The 25,593-nt window shown below is 39.7% G+C and overlaps 1 protein-coding gene across 2 annotated transcripts in view; it reads left to right on the top strand.

Moving 5' to 3' along the window:
- LOC136883294 (Golgi resident protein GCP60) overlaps positions 1-25,593 on the top strand; it is a 130,130-nt gene that overhangs the window by 58,163 nt on the left and 46,374 nt on the right. For both annotated transcript variants that reach the window (XM_067155529.2, XM_067155528.2), the window contains exon 4: positions 18,712-18,816. In XM_067155529.2, coding sequence (XP_067011630.1) covers positions 18,712-18,816 — 105 coding nt within the window. The remainder of the gene's footprint in view (positions 1-18,711; positions 18,817-25,593) is intronic.

The raw sequence follows: 25,593 nt of genomic DNA, 5'->3' as shown, positions 1-25,593 counted from the left end.
AGTTCGTGTTCCACCTTGGATACAACTTCTCCGATAGCTTTCTTATTGTCATTTACAGCTGTTTTCAGACCTTCTACTTCATCAGTAATGAGTTCTTTGCTCATCCGAACTTCCTGTCTGACCCCCTTGTCGACCTGAATTATACTATCACATACTTCCTTAAATCGTTTAGTCCACCTCAATTGCGCATCGGTCGTATTTTCTTTATGCGATTGTATTTGGTTGCTAAGTTCAGAAATTTTCCTTTCCACCTCAGTCTTATGTGTGATCATATTATCCATAATTGATTTCTTGAGCGTGCCTAGTCTCTCAGTAAACTCCTGCGCTACGCTAGCTATCGAGTTTGTAACTGTTCGTTCAATCTCTTGTTTCAACTTCGCCTGACTATCTTTAAAATCACGCGACATCACTTTAATTTCTTGGGTTAACCTAGTCTGGTTGTCTTTGAACTCACGTGACATCTGTGCTTGACTCTCCTTAAACTCAGTCCTAATAGAATCAACACTAGCCTTAGTTTCCGCTCTCATTTCTGATTGATTACGTTCAAGTCTTTCAATACTAGCTTTAGTTTCGGCTTTCATAGAATCAGCACTAGCCCTACACTCGGCCGACATTTGAGATTGCGCAAGTTCAAGTCTTTCAATACTAGCCTTATTCTCAGCTCCCAATTTCTCAGCGCTGGCTCTCATCTCCGCTATCATCCGAGCTAAAGTATCCAAATCCATTACAATTCATAAGCATTGTGCTCGCCAACAACGATGAACCTGTACATCTTTGCCCCATTTGCCTAAATTTCACCGGAAATTGCCAAAGAATTTGTAAAATACAAAGTATGAACTCCACAAGCATGCTCTCCGTACTGTAACAAATAGACCTATACCAAAGCAATGTCCAGCTGTATTATGTCATTACCAACCTTGGTATCTCTACCCATTTAATTGTCACCATTTAACTGAATAAAAATTACCATCTCCTTGCTTCTGCGCCACAATAGTGTTCGCCGAAACAACAAGATCGTACATATAACAACAACAAAAATATGCCCTGGAAATAACTCACCAAAACGATCAATGCCTAAGCAATGAGGGTTTGGGTTGGCCCTGAAAGTTGGGCGCCACAGAAATATGTCCCCTTCTCCGGGGTCGCTCAGTCGGCGGAGCGAGAGTCCCAAAAGGGTGGACCGTTCGCAGGGCCGATTATGCTGTTAAGGGACAACTTCCTAGAATTTACATTTTCAGGACCCTTGGTGACTGGATAGGTGACACAATATAAATGAAAATCAGGGCAAAATAACAACAACGTTTATTAAAAACATAATGGAAACCCAGTCTGGACAAATGCATGAAAGAGAAAAAAAAAGAAAAAAAATTATTAAATACAATGTGATTTTTGCAATAAAAGGAATATCTCAATCTTTAATGGCTTGTGAATAAATGAATACGACTGTAAGTCCTCGCATGCTTTTGGTGTTAGGTTCCATTGCTTCTCCAATGAAACTCCACCTAAGATTTTATTCTGTAACATCGAATAAATCACTAAATTAGCAAAGCTGTCATTTCCCGTTATAACTCATGTTTAGTCATTTACAGGTAAAATAATTTCATACATTTTGAAGAACAATTCCTATTAACTCAGCATTTACTTGTTCAAGAAAATTCCTTGAACATTCATTTCACTCTACCTGTGAAAAATCCTCTAACTCATTTTGTCATCATAAAATTTCTTTACAATTTCATTTTAGTGTTGGGTAATATTTTTACAAATTCTTCACTTTAGCGTTTGGAAATATTTTTACAATTTCTTTGGCATAACTCCCTCTCTCTCGTAGACTACGCTTGACTGTATTCTTTCCTTACTCTATTTAACCTTTCTAAATTACCTAGCATTACATGGATGGATAGAGCATCATGTGATCCTACACGGAATCAACAACAACAACAATGCATCACGATCACACAAACAAAAAAAAAATATACAAGATAAGTTTCCTTGGAATGATAAAAGTAAATGACACCAAATAACCCAATTCTACCAACTGGTTATAAGTACATTTTTATCCCACAATGAATCTGTAATATTTATTATTATTATTATTATCTAGTCATTTATCTCGTCTTCCTCTTGGGTTTTATTGAAGATCCTTATAATCATCTGATCAGAAATAAACTCGCTCATGACTATAGTTATAATGATACAGAAAGCTAAATTTCTCTCTCGAAGAATAACCACCACCATCATCAGTGATAAGAGCTCAAGAGCCTCGAAAACATCTAATAACGATTAAGCCGTGTATTATTTTTATCAGTGGTTGAGCCAGAAATAGACCTATTATAGTCCCTAAATCCGTACATCCTCATAAATCATTATCGCCATAATCATTCATTACAATCACTGTGACTCATAATACCGTTTAGGCCCGACATGCACCCTAGTAGTCCCATGTCGTCCATTAATGGCGAACTCCATTATCACAATGACCATACAAGTTGAATCTCAACAACTCTTACATTATCCGACCTTTACTATTTTGATCATTATTATTATTACTATTATCCTATAATGGCTCCTAGATCGTTCTCTCGAAGAATATTTCTAACATTCGTCGTTCACTTTCCCTTCTACCATCAATCACTACACATGACTAACAGGGTTTTAAAACTACGATTTAATTATAGTTTACTCCTACATTTAATCATATCTTCATTTACTATTTTTATGAGTTTAGTTTACTCTTATTATTATTATTATTATTATTATGATTGTTAGTAGACCTTACTCCCTTAAATCACTTTCGAAGATCATAATCATTCACTCATGTCAACTCGAGAATAACTGGGATTATTCATCATCACGTCCAAAATAAAATTATCATTATTCCAAGAAAATGCAAAGATAGAACAATATTGAAATTACAAATCAACGAAGTAAGGAATGCTCTCCCATCACCATTACATACAAAATTACTAAGGAAACTACTTTACTCTACGCAAGAATACAATCTAGTCATCTACTAAAAGAGAAGAAATTTTACAAGGGTACTCATATTTCCGGTGAAAATCCTTGGCGTCGGGATGCTGCTGCAGGCGACAACGTCTCTTGCCTCATCTATGGTGGTTTACGGATGTACAAAGTCATCGCGTTGGCGTGCACTCTGGAATTTAGTTCCTCATGACTGTAGCTATATTCAGCGTCTTCTTTTTACTCCAGCAAAGTCTCAGAAAATCTCTCGATTTCCCTCTTGATCGCCGCATGTCGACAACTTGGTTTCCTCGGAGATAGCTGAAACTAAAATATTCTATTAGCACAGGGATCCACACTAGCTATAACTCACTAAGTTATGTACAACACTTAACTTGGCGCAACGATGTACTTTAGGTCCATTATTACTATAAGCTTCGTCTTCTGAACACATTCATTAAGTTACGATACGCCTTAGGCTGACAAATAATAGGGCTGACTATTATGATGATTAAATAAAGGTTAGATTTCCTCTCGCCTATCCACTTGAGATCGTGATTTCCTTTCATAATGTCCAATGGAACATTCCTAAAGCTTCTATGGCAAGAATCGGCTTAAATGAGCACGCTGACTGTCTGCGGTTTAACATTTTCCACCCGGGAGAATGTACAACTGTAATAAGCTCGCTGGATACTGCGTTGAGCTAACAATGAATTACACTGGCATTCAAGTAATGTAATGATCGTGCCCTATAAGGATTACACTAGTATTCACGTCGTCTGAACATATTCTTCTTCCCCGTAGAGAATACACGGTTCGACTTCTCGTAAGAAAAAAAACTGTCCAACGTGCTCTTGAAAAACTGTTCTGGCCGTCGTCTCGTAAAATTTTTCTTGAACTGTTTTGACGTTCTTACCCAAGAACTTCCTTCGACTTAGTTCCAGAACAATCCTAATATTTCCAGCACTTTCCTCAATTTCTATTGGCTGGTAATCGACCTGCGCCATAGCTCGTCCTTGACCGCTACGAGTGGATTTTATGAGAACATTTCTCCTCCCCTTTGTCGTCTGCCGGTGTCATGACGTAACTGCGCTCCGGTCGCCCTCGATCAGCTGTTGACCTAGTTTCGGCCGGCTCGCTCTCGCACAACTGTGTCACAGCTGGTACACGCGCACTCGTAAGCAATGCTCCGTAATAAATATTCCCAGCTTTCTCACATTAACTGAGGTACCATTTAGACGGGTACAGTACTCTGCTATTAAGTGTTGTAGGTCACTTGCTAGTGTGTATAATTCTATGTTGTGACTTACAGTGACAATAAAGTAATTTACACAAGGAAGTGAACGTGTTCCCGTGTGATATTTATTTCACATTTGAGAACGATACCCTGACTTGTGCATTGGACTACAAATTCTTTCTGCATCTGTGGAAGTTCCTCAGTGGCAATAATTTTCACGCTGATGGTAAAGTGAGCAATGATTCAGAAATGGTTTTACTAGCAGACGTCTGACGTCTACGACGAGAATCCACAGAATCTTGTCCCGCTATGGCAAATGCTTGAATAAATATGAAATTATGTGGAAAAGTGGCTGAAGGTATGTAGATTGGAATAAGAATGGAATGAACCAATAATATGTAGTGATTCTTATTTCATTGGCAAACAATCCTTTATTTAAAAATAGCCCTCGTAAAATAGAATCTTATCATATACAAGACCATAAATAAATAAATAAATAAAAAAATACATCCCAATGTTTTATCAAAATTGGAATATATATGGCAATAACGGTAAAATAACGTAATCATCTGTTTCTTTTTCCCTTGCTATAATAAATGCAGTTGTCACTCTTTCATTGATGTGCCGGGCTGAATGGCTCAGACGGTTGAGACACTGTTCTTCCTACCCCAACCTGGCAGATTCGATCCTAGCTCATTCCCGTGGTATTTGAGGGTGCTCAAATACGTCGGCATCGTGTCTGTAAGTTTATTGGCACTTAAAAGAACTCCTGCAAGACCAAATTCCGGTACCTCGGTGTCTCCAAAAACTGTAAAAGTAGTTAGTGGGACTTAAAAACCATTAACATTAATCTTTCAGAGGTGTATTCCACGCTTTGAATACAAATTACCATTTGTTAAATAAATAAAAATACACAAACATATTACCTTTTTTTTTTTTTTTTTTTGGTAGGACATGTTTCATCCCTATTCGGAACATCTTCAGCTACAGTGAATTTGGTATGTAAATTCAAATGAGAAAAAAATTGTGTATATTGTTGGCCGTGCGGTTAGGGGCGTGCAGCTATGAGCTTGCATTCAGGAGATAGAGTTCGAACCCCATTGCTGGCAGCTCTGAAGATGATTTTTCATGGTTTCCGATTTTCACACCAGGCAAATGCTGGGGTTGTATCTTAAGGCCATGGCTGCTTCCTCCCCACTCCTAGCCCATTGTCCCCTTAAGACCTATCTTTGACTGTGCGACATAAAAGCCAAACTTTTAAAAATGTGTATATAAAAACACTATGTTGTAATAAAATTAGATTTTAATGCAATTTGAAATTAATCTCATGCAATGCTGTTGTCCTTAAACTGCTCCCTTCAGTTTGGGGTCCCTGAATCAGTAACTTAATCTAAGAGAAGTATTCTTCTCTTGTGCACGATGGCAAAATTATCATTTTTCAAGCAGGGACCCATGTCCGGAAATGCTTGGTTTGGCACTGTGGGATGTTCCACATTCTTTCGAGATACCTCCATCAACCCAACCAGAGCATCACAACGTGCATTAAATTACAAAAGAGGTTTGAATTGTTGACCTCCAACTTGAGTATGAGTGACAACCAATCGCTTGGCAAATCTTATATAGTGAGACCTCATGGTACTCTTCTAAGCACTACAAAGATCAGCTCAAGGAGGCCCTGATGAGCACAAGCATAAACCCGATTAACATTGTTACCGTGTTTTGGTGGTAGGTAGAGGTGTAAGAAGGTGCGGGCGTGAATGGGTCTCAAACTACGGAATCAAAGTTAATGTAAAATTTAACAAGGTTATATTTTCTTTTCAAGATTAAGTAATAACAAAGAACAGGTACTTAGTAGCCGAAACACAATTTGAAATGTACAATTACAGGGGTTACAGAGTTTGGGCTTCGAACCCTGAGTTGACAATTCTTGAGCAACTAGCCCAACTTTCCGATATACAAATTTTAACCAAGGGGCAGAAGACCCCAATCAAACCCTGGAGCACTTGCTCCAAATTACACAATAAAGCCTCCTCGAGGCACACAACACTCAGTTTCCAAAAGAGCCACTCGCTCTTTAATTTAAGCCTCTCCCAGGCCACACCAAACTCCACCTTCAAGTTGTCCTCAACGGACATAAACACAGGGGTAAAATACCCAATCTACTGAGGTCTATTAAATGAAAAGCGGTTTAATTAAATGACCTCTAAAACAATTTGAGAGGAGGCGAACTTGCACTCCTAATACACTTTGATTTTAAGACCTACTTTGGCTCTTAGGCCACTGATGCAAGGGCTAATCCCATACTACAGAGGTGACTTAGAAAAGAACAATTTGTTTTACGTTATCGAAGAATAGGTTGAGAAAAATAAGTTCACCTCAAAACAATATGAGTGGGAGCTCGAGAGGGTTAGCACTCTCTATCCCAGTATGTAGCTTTACAAGAGAATAGAGGAAAAGAGTAGTTACATTTTAGGAAAAGGTTACATGGTAGAACGCTTCGCACCCGCCCCGAAAGTTAAACTGCTGAGCAAGAAAAGAATGAATTTATTAATCGGCCATTACCTTATTGTTGACCGCTGCCGAAGAAAGAGGCGCTTCCCGCCTCCTGCTATGTACTTAATACACTGAAAGATCGAACAGAAGTGGCCCAGAGACCCTAAAATCAGCAGTTTATATCCTCTCGCGGAAGGTTCTAGGCGTTAGGGGAATGAAAACACCCTCCCTCAACGTTTTTATTGGATAGGACCCCGCAACAGATTCAAGTTGGGGGAAGATACCCCTGATTGGTCAGAAATTAATTAAAGAAATTCGGGATTGGTTACATTCATAACAAGGGGAAGAAAGGGGTAAATATTGCCAACTTAAACAATGACAGAAAGAAATTTAACAAAGAACAAACTCTTGAAATTAAATTTTCTCCAAAAAAATAGTTCTTTGACTCCTCACTAGGTTGCACTATTGTTGATCTTCAGTAGTGTCCTCTAGAAGAGAAAGTTCACACTTCTTACTTCAAGTGAAACAAAACCACATCAAAAATGACACAGTTCAAAAACTCAAAATTTTCCACGTGGTGACATCTTCTGAGAAGGTAGAGAATTAATAGCGTAGATAAAGTTCACCCCTCCTCCAGCAGAGGAGTTTCAAAAGGCGCACATTTTAAATTAGCGGCGTGGAGGTGTACCACCCGGTACAGACCTCCCCCCCCCAAAAGTTCCACCAGGAGTGACACATGAAATTGTTTGAAAACAAAGTCCAAGTTTTGATGTTGATATTAAAATAAATTGCAGAAGTATTTGAGAAATTCCTAAATGGGGTTTGATTCAGTTCCAAAATTTTGTTGTAATTGGTAACGTAAAGTATTTATGTTTGTAGAAGGCGAATTTCTGAAGATGATCTTTTAAAAGGTGATGAAAAATTTTGCAATGTCCACCAAATATTGCTGTTGAATTCCCATGAAACGGTATTAAGGTTGAACAGGAATGTCTATGTAGTTGATATAGGCTAAGTTGGATGGCCAGACCGGCCGTTACAGCTTGCGTCCAAAGGAAGCCGCTCGGACCCCTCAAGTACCCTGAGATACCGCTCGCCCGCACTATGAGGGGAGCAGAGGTGTTGAAACACGCCGCGCCCGCGGTGAACATATACAGGCTGCGGGCAAGTAGCAGGTCGTGCGCCGCACATCAGCCTTGGCCGGGAGGAGAGCTCCGGCTCGCCGTGCACATGTCGTCCTCGCTGGGGCCGAGGGGGCCCGTCCTCGGGCCCAGTTGCCGCACGGCGCCGCGCGGCTGCGGGGGCACTGAAACATTAAAACTAGGCGGCAGAATTGTGTTGGACCATCATGTATCTTTTGAGGGCACAGGCATGTAGAGAGATTGAGGGGCCAGCGGCGTGGAGATATCCATGGCGTTTCATCTAAGCCAGCCACTGTGTGTAGTGGAGCAGGAGACGGGAGCGTGGTAATGGCCGTGACAAGGACAGGATGGCAGTTTAACAATCGGGGGAGGTTTACAAGAAATGCTTACATATAAAATAAAATAGAAGGAGCAGAATGCCTTAAGAGTGGAACTCAAAAAAAAATATAACCCTCATATTCCTTTCAAATTATATGAAGCAAGTTGACACAAAATTTACACTGGTTTCACCTGTGACAGGTGAACCCTAAATATCCTCTCGGTGGCTGGATTGCTTACTAACAACGTAACTGGCGTAAGAAAATCGAGAATGATACAAGGCCCATGAAATCTGGGGGCAAGCTTGCCCGCGGGAACAAAATTCTTGACCATCACCTGGTCACCTACCTTCAAAGGGGAGGGTCTCCGTCCACGATCATACTTTTCCCTAACCTTTTCATGAGATACCATAAGATTGGCTTTAGCCTTCTTCCAAAGATCTTTGATATTATCCGGATCTATTGTCTCGGGTAGAATGTCACTCAGAGACCAGAGGTTAGAGAGCGGCGTGTTGGGAACAAACTTGAACATCAAGGAAGCTGGAGTGAACTTATGAGATTCATGAACCGCCGAATTCAAAGCAAAAGCTAACCAATGCAGGGACGTGTCCCACCTGGAAGGATCTTCATGATGATAGGCGATAAGTGCGGACCTGAGATTACGATTAACCCGTTCAGCCAGAGATGGTTGAGGGTAATAAGCAGAAGTGGTTACATGAGAGATGGACAAGTCAAAACAGAATTTACGAAAAAGATTTGATGTGAACGCCTTAGCATTATCAGATACAATATATTGGCACGGACCAAAAGAAGCAAACATAGAATTTAGACAGGTAATGGTGGACTGAGCGGTAGCCAGCTTAGTCGGAAATAACCAAGAAAATCTGGTAAAACCATCTACACATACAAGGATGAATTTGTTGGCATTTCCCTTCGACTGGGGGAAGGGTCCTACATAATCAATATACAGGCGTTCCATGGGGCGCGACGCTTGATGAGAAGACAAAAGGCCTACTTTAGTGGACATGGTGGGTTTACTGAGCAAACACGATTTACAAGCTTTTACAAGTTCCCGAATTTCACCGTCCATACCTTTCCAGATGAACCTTTCACGAATCTTTTCACGGGTTTTAAAGATTCCAAGATGCCCCCCTAATGGGGTCTCATGATAGTATTTGAAGATCATAGGCACCAGAACAGCTGGAACGACAACTTTCATCATCTTGTCCTGCCTCGAAGGGCAACATAAAACACCATTCCTCAGAACATAAGGGAAGACATGTTCCCCAGAAGAAAGGGTTTCCATTATCGGAGCCAGCGTCGGATCTTCACGTTGGTATTTCTCGATATCCCTAAAAAGCATGGGAGCATCCGTTAGGATGGCATTAACCTCAGATAGCATGGACTCGGGAGGTGATGAACTGTCGACCTGTTCATGGTTATCAACGTCGTCTGAAAACATACGGCTGAGTCCATCAGCAACAACATTTTCAGTACCTCTGATATGCCTGACATCGAATTGGAAGGCAGAAATACGGATGGCCCAACGGGCTATACGACCAGTACGACGCGGCCTACCTAAGACCCAGCTTAAGGCTTGATTATCTGTCTCCAGGTCGAATTTAACATGTTCCAGATAGAGACGGAACTTCTCTAAGGCGAATAAGACTGCCAAACCTTCGAGCTCATAGATGGAATACTTGGCTTCTTGAGCCGACAAAGTCCTAGATGCATAGGCGATGGGTCGCCTCCCTAGTTCAGTCTCTTGAAGAAGGACTGCAGCTACTGCTGACGACGATGCGTCGGTTTGGACGATGAATTTCTTCGAGAAATCAGGCATAGCAAGTACAGGGGCATTACAAAGTGCTAATTTAAGGTCTTCAAAAGCGGCTTGTTGAGAGGGTCCCCACTCGAATTTGATGCCTTTCCTAGAAGAAGGTTTAAGGGCGCCGCTCTATTAGCGAAGTTAGGAATAAACTTCCTGAAGAAATTCACCATACCAATGAACCTGGCGATACCTTTAATGTCCTTGGGAGGTTTAAAATCACGAATGGCCTGTGTTCTAGAATGATCGACTGCTACGCCATCAGGTGACACAATATGCCCTAGGAAAGACATAGAGGGCTTAGCAAAGGCAACCTTGGACAACTTAACCGTTAACCCAGCCTTACGAAGGCGATCGAGAACTTCTCGCAGATGATCTAGATGTTCTTCAAAAGTCTCTGAAAATACGACGACATCATCCAAGTAGTGATATAAGTACTCAAATTTGATGTCGGAGAAGACCCTATCTAGTAGCCTAGTGAGTACAGCTGCTCCGGTGGGGAGCCCGAAAGGCACGCGGTTGTATTCGTATAAATTCCAGTCCGTAGCAAACGCTGTAAGATGTTTAGACTCTTCGGCAAGGGGAATTTGATTATAGGCCTGATTCAAGTCCAAGATGGTGAAGAACTTGGCCTTACGAAACCATGAAAAACAAGAATGAAGGTCAGGAAGGGGCACAGATTGCAACACCACCTTCCGATTGAGAGCCCTGTAATCAATGACAGGCCTGAAGCCTCCTTGGGGTTTCGGGACTAGAAAAATAGGCGATGAATACGCCGACTTAGAGGGCCTAATAATACCATCCTTCAACATCTGATCGATAATTTCTTTCAGAGCCTTCATTTTAGGAGGAGATAGCCTATAAGGTGGAAAACGGACAGGAATCGAATCCGTGACCTCAATTTTGTATTCAATAAGGTCAGTAACACCAAGAGTATCAGAGAACACCTCGGGAAACGACTGACACAGTTTGCGAATACTATCAGCCTGCTCCTCAGGTAGATGTCTAAGGTCTAACAACATCTCATCCTGGGTAGGCGAAATAGAAGAACATGACACAGAATTACACTTTAATAGTGGGATTTTACAATTAGAAGCAAATTTGAATGTGCACGACCTAGACTGGAGATCGAGCACAAGACCAGTGTGAGAAATAAAGTCCGCTCCCAATATAATGGGGCAAGACAATTGCTTGGCCACAAACAATTTAACTTTCCATGTAAACTTAAAAACACGAATTTTGACCAGTAAGGAACCTAGAATTTCTAATGGAGATGAATTAGCCGAAACGTATTGAACAGGAGAAGAGACATAGTCAGGAAGTTTACAAACCGTTTTCAATTTAGAATACCATTCAGCCGAAATAATCGAACAAACACTGCCTGAATCTAAGAGAGCTGTTATAGGCTCGTTATTTAACTCAATCTTAAGAAAAGGAACAGGTGCGGGGGTATCCGCCGCAATCCTAAGACATTCTTTAGGGCATTCAAAAGATGAATTTGAAGGCTGATCGTCCTCTGAATTTACAACCTGTTTACCAGGGGCTGAGTCTCGGGAAGATGGATTAGTCGACTCAGCCGAAGCCACTAGTCACTTTTTGTTATTGGCGTAGGTGGAATTTGCACCAGAAGTTGAGCAGGAGGGGGTGCTATTCGAGTTTGGGCAATTCTTGGCGATATGTGAGAAGGCCCCACACTTAAAACAGCCTGGTGATGACCCGGCTCCATTCCTCGTCCCACTTGACTTGATCAGTGGACACTTGTTGCGCAGATGATCAGGCGACCCGCAAGCATAACATTTACGGGGATTGACTGGTCGGCGAGGTGGAGGCCGAGTGTTACTAAAGGAAGGCGGGGGTTCTTTCGCGACACGCAAAGAATCGGCGTATCTAACTCCTTCCGCTGAAACGGCCAATGCTTCAAGTTCAGAGAAAGTTTGCGGGCACGCCGCGAAACACAAATATGACCTATAGGGAGGTGAAATTCCCTCTACAATAGCCTGTACAATTTGATCTTCAGGAAAATGAAGGGCAAACACCCTAGTATAAAACTTAATGTCCTGTATGAAATCAGCCAAGTTTTCATCCAACCTCTGTACTCGATAATAGTATTTCTGAATCAGAGATGACCTAGCGCGGGCAGGAATAAAATTTGCAAGTAGATGTGCATGAAAATCTTCGATGGATGACTGTTCAGCTATGGCTCTTACTATTTTGTCGGAGAGAATGCCAATTGCATAGGGATAGATGATTTGCAAAATTTGACATGGAGAAAGAGAAAACACGAGGGCATGATCCTGAAATTCCACTAGAAATCTTAAAAATGAAATTACGTCACTGGTGGTATTAACAGAAAACTTGGATATACCTCTGAGCAACATTGCCAATGGATGAGGCAAGCTGCTGAATCCGGGTGACATAGTGGGTAAAGGTTTAAGTGGCAAGGAAGTTAATTCAGAACGGATGTTACTCAATGATGCACGACGTTCAGATTCGTTGTCCAATGGGGCAGGGATAGTTTGAGCAGCAACGGTTATCCTATTAACTTCTCCCTTGGGAGGCGCTTCCTCACTACCTGCATTCACTATGGTGGGTTGATCAGATTTGGGAGGAACTTCCCCAGTTAACAATAGAGTGACCTCACTAGATAATTCGGAAATATTTTCCAGGAGCGTACTAGCTTCCTTCCTCTGAACGTCATTCAGTTTTAGAGACAACAGATCGTTAACCCTATTCGAAAAATGATATAGCCTGCCTTGCACGCGCTTAATTTGATTAGGAGACGGATCATTTTCATCAAAAAAACTAACTACAGAAGCTAGCCCAGTAATATTCTCGACGATCATGGAAAGAGAGTCATCAATTTCTTTCTCTCCCAAATTGGGGATGGAAATGGGCAAATCAAGGGACTCTCTAAGCTTGTTAGTGTCTACTGCAACCGTGCCTCCAGATTGCACATTTCTGATAGTTAATTCATAGATCAACTCCTCTTTGCGCAAATAATTAAGATGGAGAACATCGCGAGGGCCTGGCATGATAACAGAACAATTTTGAACAAGTCAAAAAAATTCCAGCAACTGAGAAAATGGTTAGAGTTCGGATCAAAACAATGTGTAGCCGTCAAAAGGGGCTAAATTGAGACCCATTCAACCACGCTCTGCTACCACTTGTTACCGTGTTTTGGTGGTAGGTAGAGGTGTAAGAAGGTGCGGGCGTGAATGGGTCTCAAACTACGGAATCAAAGTTAATGTAAAATTTAACAAGGTTATATTTTCTTTTCAAGATTAAGTAATAACAAAGAACAGGTACTTAGTAGCCGAAACACAATTTGAAATGTACAATTACAGGGGTTACAGAGTTTGGGCTTCGAGCCCTGAGTTGACAATTCTTGAGCAACTAGCCCAACTTTCCGATATACAAATTTTAACCAAGGGGCAGAAGACCCCAATCAAACCCTGGAGCACTTGCTCCAAATTACACAGTAAAGCCTCCTCGAGGCATACAAAAATTGAATTCCAAAAGCGCAATCTGCTCTCAAAGTGTAAGCCAATCACAGGCCACACCAAACTCCACCTTCAAGTTGTCCTCAACGGACATAAACACAGGGGTAAAATACCCAATCTACTGAGGTCTATTAAATGAAAAGCGGTTTAATTAAATGACCTCTAAAACAATTTGAGAGGAGGCGAACTTGCACTCCTAATACACTTTGATTTTAAGACCTACTTTGGCTCTTAGGCCACTGATGCAAGGGCTAATCCCATACTACAGAGGTGACTTAGAAAAGAACAATTTGTTTTACGTTATCGAAGAATAGGTTGAGAAAAATAAGTTCACCTCAAAACAATATGAGTGGGAGCTCGAGAGGGTTAGCACTCTCTATCCCAGTATGTAGCTTTACAAGAGAATAGAGGAAAAGAGTAGTTACATTTTAGGAAAAGGTTACATGGTAGAACGCTTCGCACCCGCCCCGAAAGTTAAACTGCTGAGCAAGAAAAGAATGAATTTATTAATCGGCCATTACCTTATTGTTGACCGCTGCCGAAGAAAGAGGCGCTTCCCGCCTCCTGCTATGTACTTAATACACTGAAAGATCGAACAGAAGTGGCCCGGAGACCCTAAAATCAGCAGTTTATATCCTCTCGCGGAAGGTTCTAGGCATTAGGGGAATGAAAACACCCTCCCTCAACGTTTTTATTGGATAGGACCCCGCAACAGATTCAAGTTGGGGGAAGATACCCCTGATTGGTCAGAAATTAATTAAAGAAATTCGGGATTGGTTACATTCATAACAAGGGGAAGAAAGGGGTAAATATTGCCAACTTAAACAATGACAGAAAGAAATTTAACAAAGAACAAACTCTTGAAATTAAATTTTCTCCAAAAAAATAGTTCTTTGACTCCTCACTAGGTTGCACTATTGTTGATCTTCAGTAGTGTCCTCTAGAAGAGAAAGTTCACACTTCTTACTTCAAGTGAAACAAAACCACATCAAAAATGACACAGTTCAAAAACTCAAAATTTTCCACGTGGTGACATCTTCTGAGAAGGTAGAGAATTAATAGCGTAGATAAAGTTCAGCCCTCCTCCAGCAGAGGAGTTTCAAAAGGCGCACATTTTAAATTAGCGGCGTGGAGGTGTACCACCCGGTACAAACATAATAATAATAATAATAATAATAATAATAATAATAATAATAATAATAATAATAGTATGGCCTCGGCTACCACGTGGAAGCATTTTAATTTGACGCCATGTGGCTGCTTGCTTGTCAGGTTTGACATTCCATTTCATTCTAGGCCTCGTAGAAGACAGAGTAAACCAAATCTCTCTCTTGGGCATCTGCGGCTGAATTTTTAATGATTTTTGTTGGGTAAACACCAAATGTGTTACCAGAGATCTTTTACATGCTGGAATCATATGACAGGAGTGTCAAATGGACATTTTTCTGCCCTTCAAAAATACAACTACCTCTGCCGGGTTTGAGGGCGCTATATTGGAATCCGCAGGCTGACACTACCACTGATCCACAGAGGTAACTGGCATGCTCAAGCAAAGACGGCTCTTATTGACACGCAAACATCTTGGCTGATGTACAATCTTAAGTACGTTGAAAACAAACAGGCTGGAGAAATACAGAAACTTCGCCCAATCCAGCCACACTCTCCACCTTCCTTAAGTCCGACATGTGTGACTGCATGTTCTATACTACGATTGCCCTTCTAAGTCATCAACAGCACCACCATATACGAACAAAAGGGACAACAGATGCAAAAGCTACACTCAAAAAAGAATATCATCTGACATTGTTAAAAGAGTAAAAAAACACAACGGTTCCACCTGATCGATACTGTTTATTTGCTTAAGGCAAATTAAAAACTGTTTCGTCTACTTTGTAGACATCTTCTGCTACATATACTTAGGCATAATGCATAATTAACAAGAACACATTCCTGTTCTTTCCCCATTTCATTTCACTTGTGGATACTATTATAAAGGAAGAAATACATAAGAAAGATCTTAATGCATTTGTTTTTGCTGATGTTGCCATTTGGTGAGAAACTGAGAGAGATGTTCAGTAGAGACTGGATCTTTGGAACACCAAATTTAAAGAATATAAATTAACTGTGAGCAAGATCAGAGCAGTGGAAATGAAAGTTAGCAGGACAAATACACTTTGTAACCTCACCCTCCAGGGAGAGAAGATTGAATGTGTGAATACCTTTAAATATGTGGGGAGTACAATGTCAAGTAATGGAAGTGCCAAGAAAGAAATGTTGAACAGGGTGCAGAAAGGATCCAACTTCTTCCATCAGGTTTGGAACATAGTATGGGACAAGGGAGTTCCTCAGAGGGCTAAACAGACCCTGTTTAAGACTTATCTCCTGCCCATCATGACGTATAGTCTGGAGAGTTGCGTCATACTTAAAGGAGATGTAAGTAAACTGCAAGCTGTTGAAATGAAGTTCCTTAGATCAGCTGTGCAGAAAACAAGGAAGGACAGAATTAGGAATGGTCAGATACGAAGAGACCTGCAGGTCAACCTGACCATGGAGAAATGGTTGAAGTGGCTAGTACATGTTAAGCAGATGCAGATGACTCGAACACCAAGGAAGTATTTTGAAAAGATTGTTCCGGGGCGAAGACCAATTGGACGCCCTAGGAAAAGGTTGTTAGATCAGATAAGAGAAGACCTAGAGAAGAGAGGAGAAACCTGGGATGTCCTAGAGAGAAAAGAAGCATAGCAGGACTGTAATAAATGGAGCACATCGCTCTTAAACATCCTACCCATCTTGCTGGAAGGAATTCATGATGATGATGACATTCCTGTTATCTTAATGTTAAAACACACATTAAAATCATTTAAAAAATGTTAGCCTTACTTGTACTAAAAACTACGTGTCCTTCCTTAGGAGACCAAATAATCGTCCCCGTAGTGTATTGTTGCTAGATTTGTCACGTATATTTTACAAGAATGTTTTACATGACATAGGAACACTGATAACGGCAAACGTTTTAGCTTGAAGCTATTTTTAATAGGATATTTGAGAATAGGGGCTGCCTGGCCGAGGTGGTAAAGGTGTGCTCAGTTCGTCCGGAAGGACATGTATTCGAATTGCCGTCAGGAAGTCGTAAAATTTAAGAAATGTGATTTCCACTTCTGGAGGTGCATATGGCTCTGAGGTTCACTCAGCCTACATAAAAAACGAGTATCAGGTTAAATCACGTTTATTCCTGAGGGCAAAGGTGGTTGGGCGTAGAGCTAACCACTCTACCCCATCAAGTGCCGAGGTTACGAATAGTGGAAGCCTTTACCTTCCACCACTCCCAGGGCCTTCATGGCCTGTATGGAGATGATTTTGCTTTCTATTTTAGTGAGAGTTAATGTACTATATTCCCTTTCCATCCATGAACGGTCCCCTCTGCCCTCTCACCTTTCCATTACTCTAATTTTTTAGTTTAATCAGGCTGAAATTTTTAAAATGTTTTTTTATGTGTGTTTTAACATTAAGATAACAAGAATGTGTCCTTGTTAATTATGCTTTACGCTTAAACATATGTAGATGTAGTATCGATCAGGTGGAACTGTTGTGTTTTTTACTTCTTTTAACAGTGTATAACATCGATACGGAAAATGCAGATGACTGTTGCAATGTCAGCCGACATGTTCTGCATGCCTTCTGTCATTGAGAACCATAAATATCATCCATTCGATGATATTGGACATCATATGAGAGCACTGTTTAGGGTTAAGTTCTCCCATCACTGAGTCAGTGTTGTCATGTAGTTGTTGTAGAGTTTATGGCAGAGGTGTGAAATGTTGTTCCATAAGCATCACATATTGGCAGATCTGGACTTCTATGAAAACAGTGGAAAAGCAGTCCTTCTGGACACAAGGTGTTCTTGAAACAGTTGGCCTGTATGTTGGGTGGATTCATCTTGCTCGAAAACTTATTGAAATTCATTTTATTGAGATTACAAAAATGTTTGCATTAAACTGGACTATGACCTGATCCCTTCATTCTTCATTGTGATTTTTCACTGACCCTATTCTTCAAGATGGTTTTGTTCAAATATGCTATTGGTCATTCCATGTTAAGGAAACAGTATTGCTCTTATGACAACAGGGTTGCGTTATCGAATGACGCTGCTCAATAGCACCACAGGGAAATGTTGGCACTACATTTCTGAAATTTAGTATTTAAGTTCAAGATACTGTAGAAAGGGTAAGAAATTACGCTGAAAATAATTTTTATGTACTCAAGGGGACTAGGGGTTTACAGGGGGCTCATTTTGGTATTCACGGCACAATGGGAAAACGACAGCACATAAAATTGTGAAACTTAGTTTTAAAGTTCAATAAAAGGGAGAAGAAAATAAGCTCCAAATTAAGCACAGTTTACGTTTGTTTCTTCCTCAGCCTCGTCCATAAAGTAAATTACTGTAAAGAAAGAAATTGCGCACATAGCCTAATTAATTACGTGATGCTCACTCACAAGTACGCACTGACTAAAAACATACGCAACACATAAATAGATGACTTCTCTACAACAGTGATAAGCTGCCAGAATTCGGAGAGTAACGGATTACGCGTTACATTTACCAGAGCGGCACAGAAGGAAAATGAAGGAAGGCAACAAAGCAGTGGCTGTTCCTGCCATTGTGCCTCCTTTCTACAAATGTATTTATGAAATAGGTGATCTTCAGTAGTTATTTTAATAATGTACGGGCAAAAAATGCCGCGTACATTTTAATTCCTTTCACAACACAATATAAGGTGCATTATAATATTCCTAAATCACGAGGGATTATTGTTGTCTAAGAGTGGGTGTGTTTTCTTAACATCTTTAGTTTCTGAGAATGCTTTTCAAACACATGACATGCTCCTGCTGAGGACAGTCCATCATTTCGTCCGGTGCTATAACTTCTGAAGTAATACTCTGTGTCCCAAATAAATTCTGCTGCTGTGTACTTCATGGTGATCCATTAGTCTGCAGTTATCTGAAAACATGCAACATTAAACTTGTAGGCATCCAAGAAATGTATTTTCAGTGAGAAACAAAAACACCAATTTCATCTCATTTTGATGTTTAGTATGTTTGTATTCCCCTACCTGTTCATGACACATGTACCTATCATAGTTGTGGAATAGGTCAATGATTTATAAAAACTGGATGGCAGTTCTTGTTACCTTTGTATTTGGAGAGCTCTATTAATAAATTTTGTGTTGTGTTTCATGTCCAGCCGAGAAGAAGAAGAGAGGCGGAGAGAAGAAGAAGAAAGGCTAAGGTTGGAAGAAGAGGCGAGACAGAAAGAGGAAGAAGATAGAGCGAAACAAGAAGCACAAAGGTGAGTCTGTTTTTCTTTAAATGAGTGAAAATTTATTGCCTTTAATACCGAGGTGAAGAGAAGCAAAAATGTCGTAAACATCTTAGTAATAGGCCTACAGTAAAACCTCGATGCATCGTTTTCCTAGGGGGAAAGGGAAAAATGACTATGGATGTAGGAAAACTATAAATGCGGGTGACGTAAAATAGGGGGAAAGCAAAATAATAAAATACGGGTGCTGTATTTGGGCATTTTTCATCGTGTAAAAAAAAAAAAAAAAAAAAAAAAAAATAGAATGTGGTCTCCGAAACTAGTTGCAGATCTTACGAGTTGTCGCATGATAAGCAATCTACGCGCTTATGAAAATATGGCTCTGCCTAAGATGAATCTTAATGCATAAGTCGGAGCGCACACACACAGCCCCCGAACTGTTGGAATTAACCAATGAAAGTTAAAATCCCCGACCTGATCGTGACCCCTTGAACTGAAGGGTAACATGTGCTAACCATTTAGCCATTGAGCCAGACATGCTCATACTATACATACTGGTATCAAAATATTGCAATCATGTTATACACAATGAAAATAAAAAGCGTGACTTTTACGCCGTTTCATTTCACTTTTCGTTACATCTCATAGTAATTGGAAAACCTTCAAGGTCAGTTCTCTTATTGCAAATTAATGATATATGTGGATATTACGGCGATAACCTGTACTTTGGTAATGATTCTATAGACCCTTCGTGAACGATAGGTTAGAGATCCCACATGGCGCAGCTCGGACGATGTCACAGAGGTTAGAAATTCAACATGGCGCGCCTCGGACAGTGTTACAGCAGGCTAATGGGTGCTGCCAACTTAGGAATTAATTTCAAGACCAGGCTAGTGAAAAGATTATTGGTCTGGCTTAGTTAGATCCAGCTTGTAACAAGACAACTGGGCAGGGGGCAACCAAGTGGTCAACAGGCCTCTAGCATCCCACACTCATCACAAGTTAGGACACGATTAATAACACTGTGATTAATTAAAACGTACCTGACGCATGCTGTGACTATTTTAAACTGCGCAATTTTCTTTTTTCAACGAAGCTGGCAGCCCTAGCGAGCCAGTAGCAACACAGAAAATGGTGGCAAATTTGAGTTTTACAGTGCCTCCGATTATATTCTTGTAAATATGAATACTTCTAGGGGCTGGTTAGTGGGTTGAGGAGAAGTGTTGCCGCCAGAAGGCTCATAGTGATGTCGCGTGTGAGTAACCTGCGCACAACACTCCAGCCTACGTGATCCTTGCTCAAGACTAGCAACTCGCAATCGCTTGTACAATTTTGTGTAACAGGTTGCCGCTATTATGTGCTAGAGCATTCGGCTGTCTCTTTAAATTAAAAGAAAATTGCGTATAATTTTCATACGTACAATCAATCCATGAGGGAAAATTGTGGCCGAAGATAAATATTTTTTTGGCGATCGATGCGATAAAACGATAGTTAGAGGAACGATTGATACGGGGGAATTTAACATTGGTTTATGTGGAACATTTTTGGGACCGAATAAATTGAAGGATGGGTACGGGAAAATGACAGTTACGAGAATGATGCATCGAGGTTCTACTGTAATGGAATGCAGTGAATGTCTCTACAGTAGAAGTCCGCTATAGCGAGTACGGTATATAACGAGAACTCCGTTATAACGACAAGTTTTGTCTGTCCCTTCAAAAGTTCTATATTAAATTGTGTATTATCCTTCGGTTACAGCGAGAGCCCTATCACTGACGCATCTGTTATTACGAGCGATTAAGTGCGCGCGAGTTTTTCCGTTATAATTATTTATGCACCCCAGCAATTATGTTGCGTACGATCGATCACTTTCGCATAGTTTCCTCGCTATGTCCACTGGCGATGGCTCTCGTCGACATTCGAAGGCGATTTAACGTAAGAAATTTCATTATTCCGTATTGAATTAAGAATTACAAATAAATAAAGTTTTGGTATTTCTACCTATTCAATACAAAATTTAATGTTGTTATTCAACTACAACATTTACAGAATTATACAGGACTAGTTTCGACACATAATAGTGTCATCCTCAGCTGTTATTGAAAAATAGGCATACATACAATTTATAATATGACTTAAAGTAATGGTGTGGAAAAACTATTTCAAACTGTTTTGAAGATATTAACACATTAAAAACATTTATAACAAGTAAAGAACTTGCGAGTCAGTTATATGTTAAGAGTTCGTTAAGGTCTCCTTGTGATAGCCGGTTGCGATGTTCTTGAATATGTGCTCTTGATAAAATGCTGTATATCATTCATGTGTATAATGCAGAAATATCATAAAAGTTTGTGAAGGCTTGCAATTTTTAGTTTATGTCCTAGGCTGATGAGGTGGAAACATTCAGATGGCTTCTTAAGATCTTACTAGAGCATATGTTTCTTAGTTCAATATGGAACCTGTATAGAAATGAAATGCCGTTAAAAAACCTATGTTGGATATTGTCAGAGTCTATACAACGTGAATGATAATGATGAAATGTTATTTAAAAGGGAAGGAGGCTCACCTCAAACAGCCGTAGGACGAACCTCTTGTTAGCCACACGCTATGACATGCAAGACAGCACTGAGTGTGTGTTCGCAGTCGGACGATGTTAGGAGAGGGGAGTAGGGGCGGGCCGAGGCAGCGGGTGTGGGTCGCGCCTGTGGGGAGAGTCAGGTGGGCGTGAGCTGCGGAACGAATACTGAGAGAACTTATTGCGTATTATACGTAAAATTAATTTCTTGTTTGGAATCTGGACTTTATTAAGAAATGTTATCAAAAAGTCGAAAAGGACTTTCGGAGTTTCAGAAATATCATTGAGATTAAGATTGGCATTAAAGTATTGGTCGATATGAATGTAGCATGATTCCGTAGTGTTGAGTAATGGTCCTTTACTCAAAGATTCTAGTATTTGGATATCCTGTTCCAAATTTGTAAAATTATGTTTTAAATCGTGTATGTGTTGTCCGACAGCGGAGAATCTATTTTATTTTACTGCGTTGACATGCGCGGCGTATCTAATCTTAAAGTTGCGCCCTGTTTGCCCTAGGTAGGCGCTGCCACAGTCATTACATTGAAATCTGTAAACACCTGAACTTAAATAAGGGTTGGATTTATTTAAGGTAGCTGTGTTATGTAAAACATCGGAACTTTAATTATCCGTTCGAAAATAAATCTTTACATTGTTCTTTTTGAATATGTTGGTAACTCTATGAATAAGAATTATGACTTGGTTTATCCCTAATGAGCTTAGTTTGTGGCCGATGTTTAATCTTATCGATTATGCCTTCAATAAAAGAAGTCTTGTAGCCATTGGCACGAGATATTTTACGGATAATATTCAACTCTTTATTTAAATCTGTTTTTGACATTGGAATTCTAAAAGCACGGTCTACCAGGCTGAAATAAGTGGCTCTTTTATGAGCTTGTGTGTGTAATGAGTCATGCCTTATGGTTACGTTGGTTTGTGTTGGCTTCCTATAGATGTTGAAAGAAAATGAAGGGGGCTGTCTCTTAATAGTTAAATCCAAATAGTTAATTGATCCCTTATTTTCAGGTTCCAAGGTAAACTTGATTTGCGGGTCTATATCATTGAGTTTATTTAAAGTAGTCTTAGCATCTACTAGCCTTTCGTCTAACACTACGAATACATTGACTACGTACCTAGACCAATAGTGTATATTGTTGAACGTGTTCATGTTACTAATTGCAGAACCTTCCAAAAAATCCATATAAATTTCTGAAAGTATCCCTGAGGCGGAAGATCCCATGGATAGCCCGTTTTGTTTATAAATCGTGTTGTCGAAAGTAAAATAATTGTTGTTGATTAACAACTTTAATAAACTCATAAAGTCCTGTATCTCTAGTTCACTAAGGTGACTATAAGTTTTTAAGTTTTTATACATGATCGGTATTATCTTACTGGTATTAACACTTGGGAACATGTTGACCACATCGAACGAATGTATCGTGTGATATGGTTGTAGTTCAAAGTTACTCAATTTATTAACTAATTCAGTGGTATTCTTAATTGATTTATTAGCACTGAATTTATAATGTTGTTTAAGAAATTTCTGAGTGAACTGTGCTACTTTGTAAAAAGGACTTGGTCTATAATTAATTATCGGTCTAATGGGGATTCCGGTCTTGTGGATTTTTGGAAGGGCTTTTACTGTTGGAAGCCCTGGGTTCATGTTAATTAATTTGGTTTTTTCCTGTTCCGTAAATAGAAACTTCGTTTTCTTTAATGTTTGTTTTAATTGTTTTTGAAGTATCTGTGTTGGGTCTTTCTTAGTCACTGTGAAATTCTTATATTCAAAAAATGTTTTAGTTTTTTGAATGTAATCCGTCTTGTGCATGATAACTGTCGTATTACCTTTATCCGCCTTGGTTATGATAAGTTCTTCATATGTAATCTTTTTTTTAACATCTATGATGTGCTTTCTTTCGGTAAAAGTAGCTTCTGAATTGCGGCCGGTTCTGTTATTGTTCGCGATGAAGATTTTTTGTAATTGCCTTTTTACATCTGTCCTAACATCGTCTTGCAAATCCTGTGGCATTTTTCGTATCGCTACTTCAGATTCTATCACTAATTTGGAAGCTCTGTTGGCTAAGTTAACATTAGGCCAATTGTGTTTGGGCCCTTTAGACAGAATACTTTTTTCTACTTCATTTAAATCAGTTTTAAATAAGTTAACTAGAGGAGTATGGAATTGATTCGTTGAATCTTTATTGGCATTATATTTAGGATTATTAGCGGAGGTTGTTTTGCTAGAGACTACTTCATTATGTAACATATTTTTTTTTCTAGTGTTGTTTGTTTGATGTTAAGCAAATTGGTAAGCTTATCTTGAACCTGAGCTTGAAAAAGGTTCCATTGAGCCTTTGTGAGTAAAGTTGTGGCCTTCACAAACTTTTATGATATTGCTGCGTTATACACATGAATGAAATACAGCTATCACAAGGAGACCTTAATGAACTCTTTTAACATATAACTGACTCGCAAGTTCTTTACTTGTTATAAATGTTTTTAATGTGTTAATATCTTCAAAACAGTTTTAAATAGTTTTTCCACACCATTACTTTAAGTCATATTATGAATTGTATGTATGCCTATTTTTCAATAACAGCTGAGGATGACAGTATTATGTGTCGAAACTAGTTCTGTATAATTCTGTAAATGTTGTAGTTGAATAACAACATTAAATTTTGTATTGAATAGGTGGAAATACCAAAACTTTATTTATTTGTAATTCGAAGGCGATGTCGGGGTCATTTAGTAATACCCATCGACTGCTGTTTCGTAAAGAAAATTCGCAATGAAAGAGAACATATTTTTGTAATAAGTGAATAAATAACTTGTCCGATAACAGTTGTTCACTCGTTAAAAATAAAGGCTGAATAAACGACCTCTTAATTTTAATGCTAAATACTGCAATTAAGTAAGAATGCATAATTGAATTTAGAGAGAAAAGTGGGGAGAATTTGTCCTTTGTTTTACCCAGACTGTGAGCAGTTTTAGTGGCAGTGCCAAACACGGGTTTTATATTGTGTTTGCGGAGGAATTTAGCAATTCGATCTGTGGTGTTGTGAATGTATGGCAAGGTTAACTATTATTTGGGTATTACAACATAGAGGTATCTGGAGGGTGATGCTTATTATAATCTCCAGCTCGTGTGCCCCAAACATCAGCCTGCATTCTGTTAATATTGCTATACCAAAGAATTTACAAACCTTAAAATCCTCTGTTGTCTTTGTTCCTGAAATCATCTGTTGTTATCTATAATAAAAAGTACGTCCCCTCCTTTTTTTAATAGCCCTGTTGATTTAGACTATTTTCCAACACTGGCTTCTCTTCAGTACAACTCCAATTTTTGCAGGGTAGAGATTCACTATAGAAATTGGAAAAAGAAGTGAGCATAAGTGAAGAACAACATGCTGTAGCATGTGCCTACAAGACTGTGGTTTGGTCAAAGTAGCATATTGCTGCAAAATTGATGTTTGCTCTGCTTTGAGGCAAAAACCGGATACAGGCAGTCGTAGTGTACGTCCTAGATCTGCTGCTTTGATCTGAAGCTAGCGTAACAGATGGCTTACAGCTGTGGACATGTGCCCTGAAATCAAGAGTCGGGTGTCGACTGTAAAATATCGTATACATGATGTTGGTTGTGTGGACATGTATCTGCCAGAAGGCCTCTTTTAACATGCAGGCATATAATGCAAAACCTCGTTGATGCGTTCCTCATGAGAACGTTTTCTCATACTTTGAAGGACTTTACAATGAAGTTCATTTTATGTAACGTTTTCTCACTTAGCATGTCATAAATTAGAAGTCCCGCTTCACGTTGTACTAAATTTGTATAAAAATACCTCACTTATCGCGTCACAAATTTTCTCTATTACTGTTTAGTATGATCACATTTTACCTCACCAAAAAAATTTTCTTTGTCCTCCCTTGTGAAAGGAACGTGTTTTCCAACATAGATTAGAGCCCTTGTCACAGGACACAGGTCGGGAAAAGTGGTGTCCAATCCAGATGTTCCTCCTTTTCCTCATGTACTCTACTGTGTCGAGCATGACGTCTCTCCTGTTCTCAGTACTTCTTGGTTGCTAACTCTGTCCAGGATAACTTGAGCCTTCCTCTGTCTGTCACACCTACTGTCCAGGTCTCACTTCCATTTAGGAACATGCTCCACATGTCTTGACCATTTGTTTTCATAGACTCAAGTTGATGTTGTTAGACGTGAATGGCTTAATTTTCTTATT

The sequence above is a fragment of the Anabrus simplex genome, chromosome 11 (assembly GCF_040414725.1).
Source record: "Anabrus simplex isolate iqAnaSimp1 chromosome 11, ASM4041472v1, whole genome shotgun sequence".
Classification (NCBI taxonomy): Eukaryota; Metazoa; Arthropoda; class Insecta; order Orthoptera; family Tettigoniidae; genus Anabrus; species Anabrus simplex.
The sequence above is the reverse complement of the archived record's forward strand: the minus strand, read 5'-3'. Positions and strand labels throughout refer to the sequence as shown.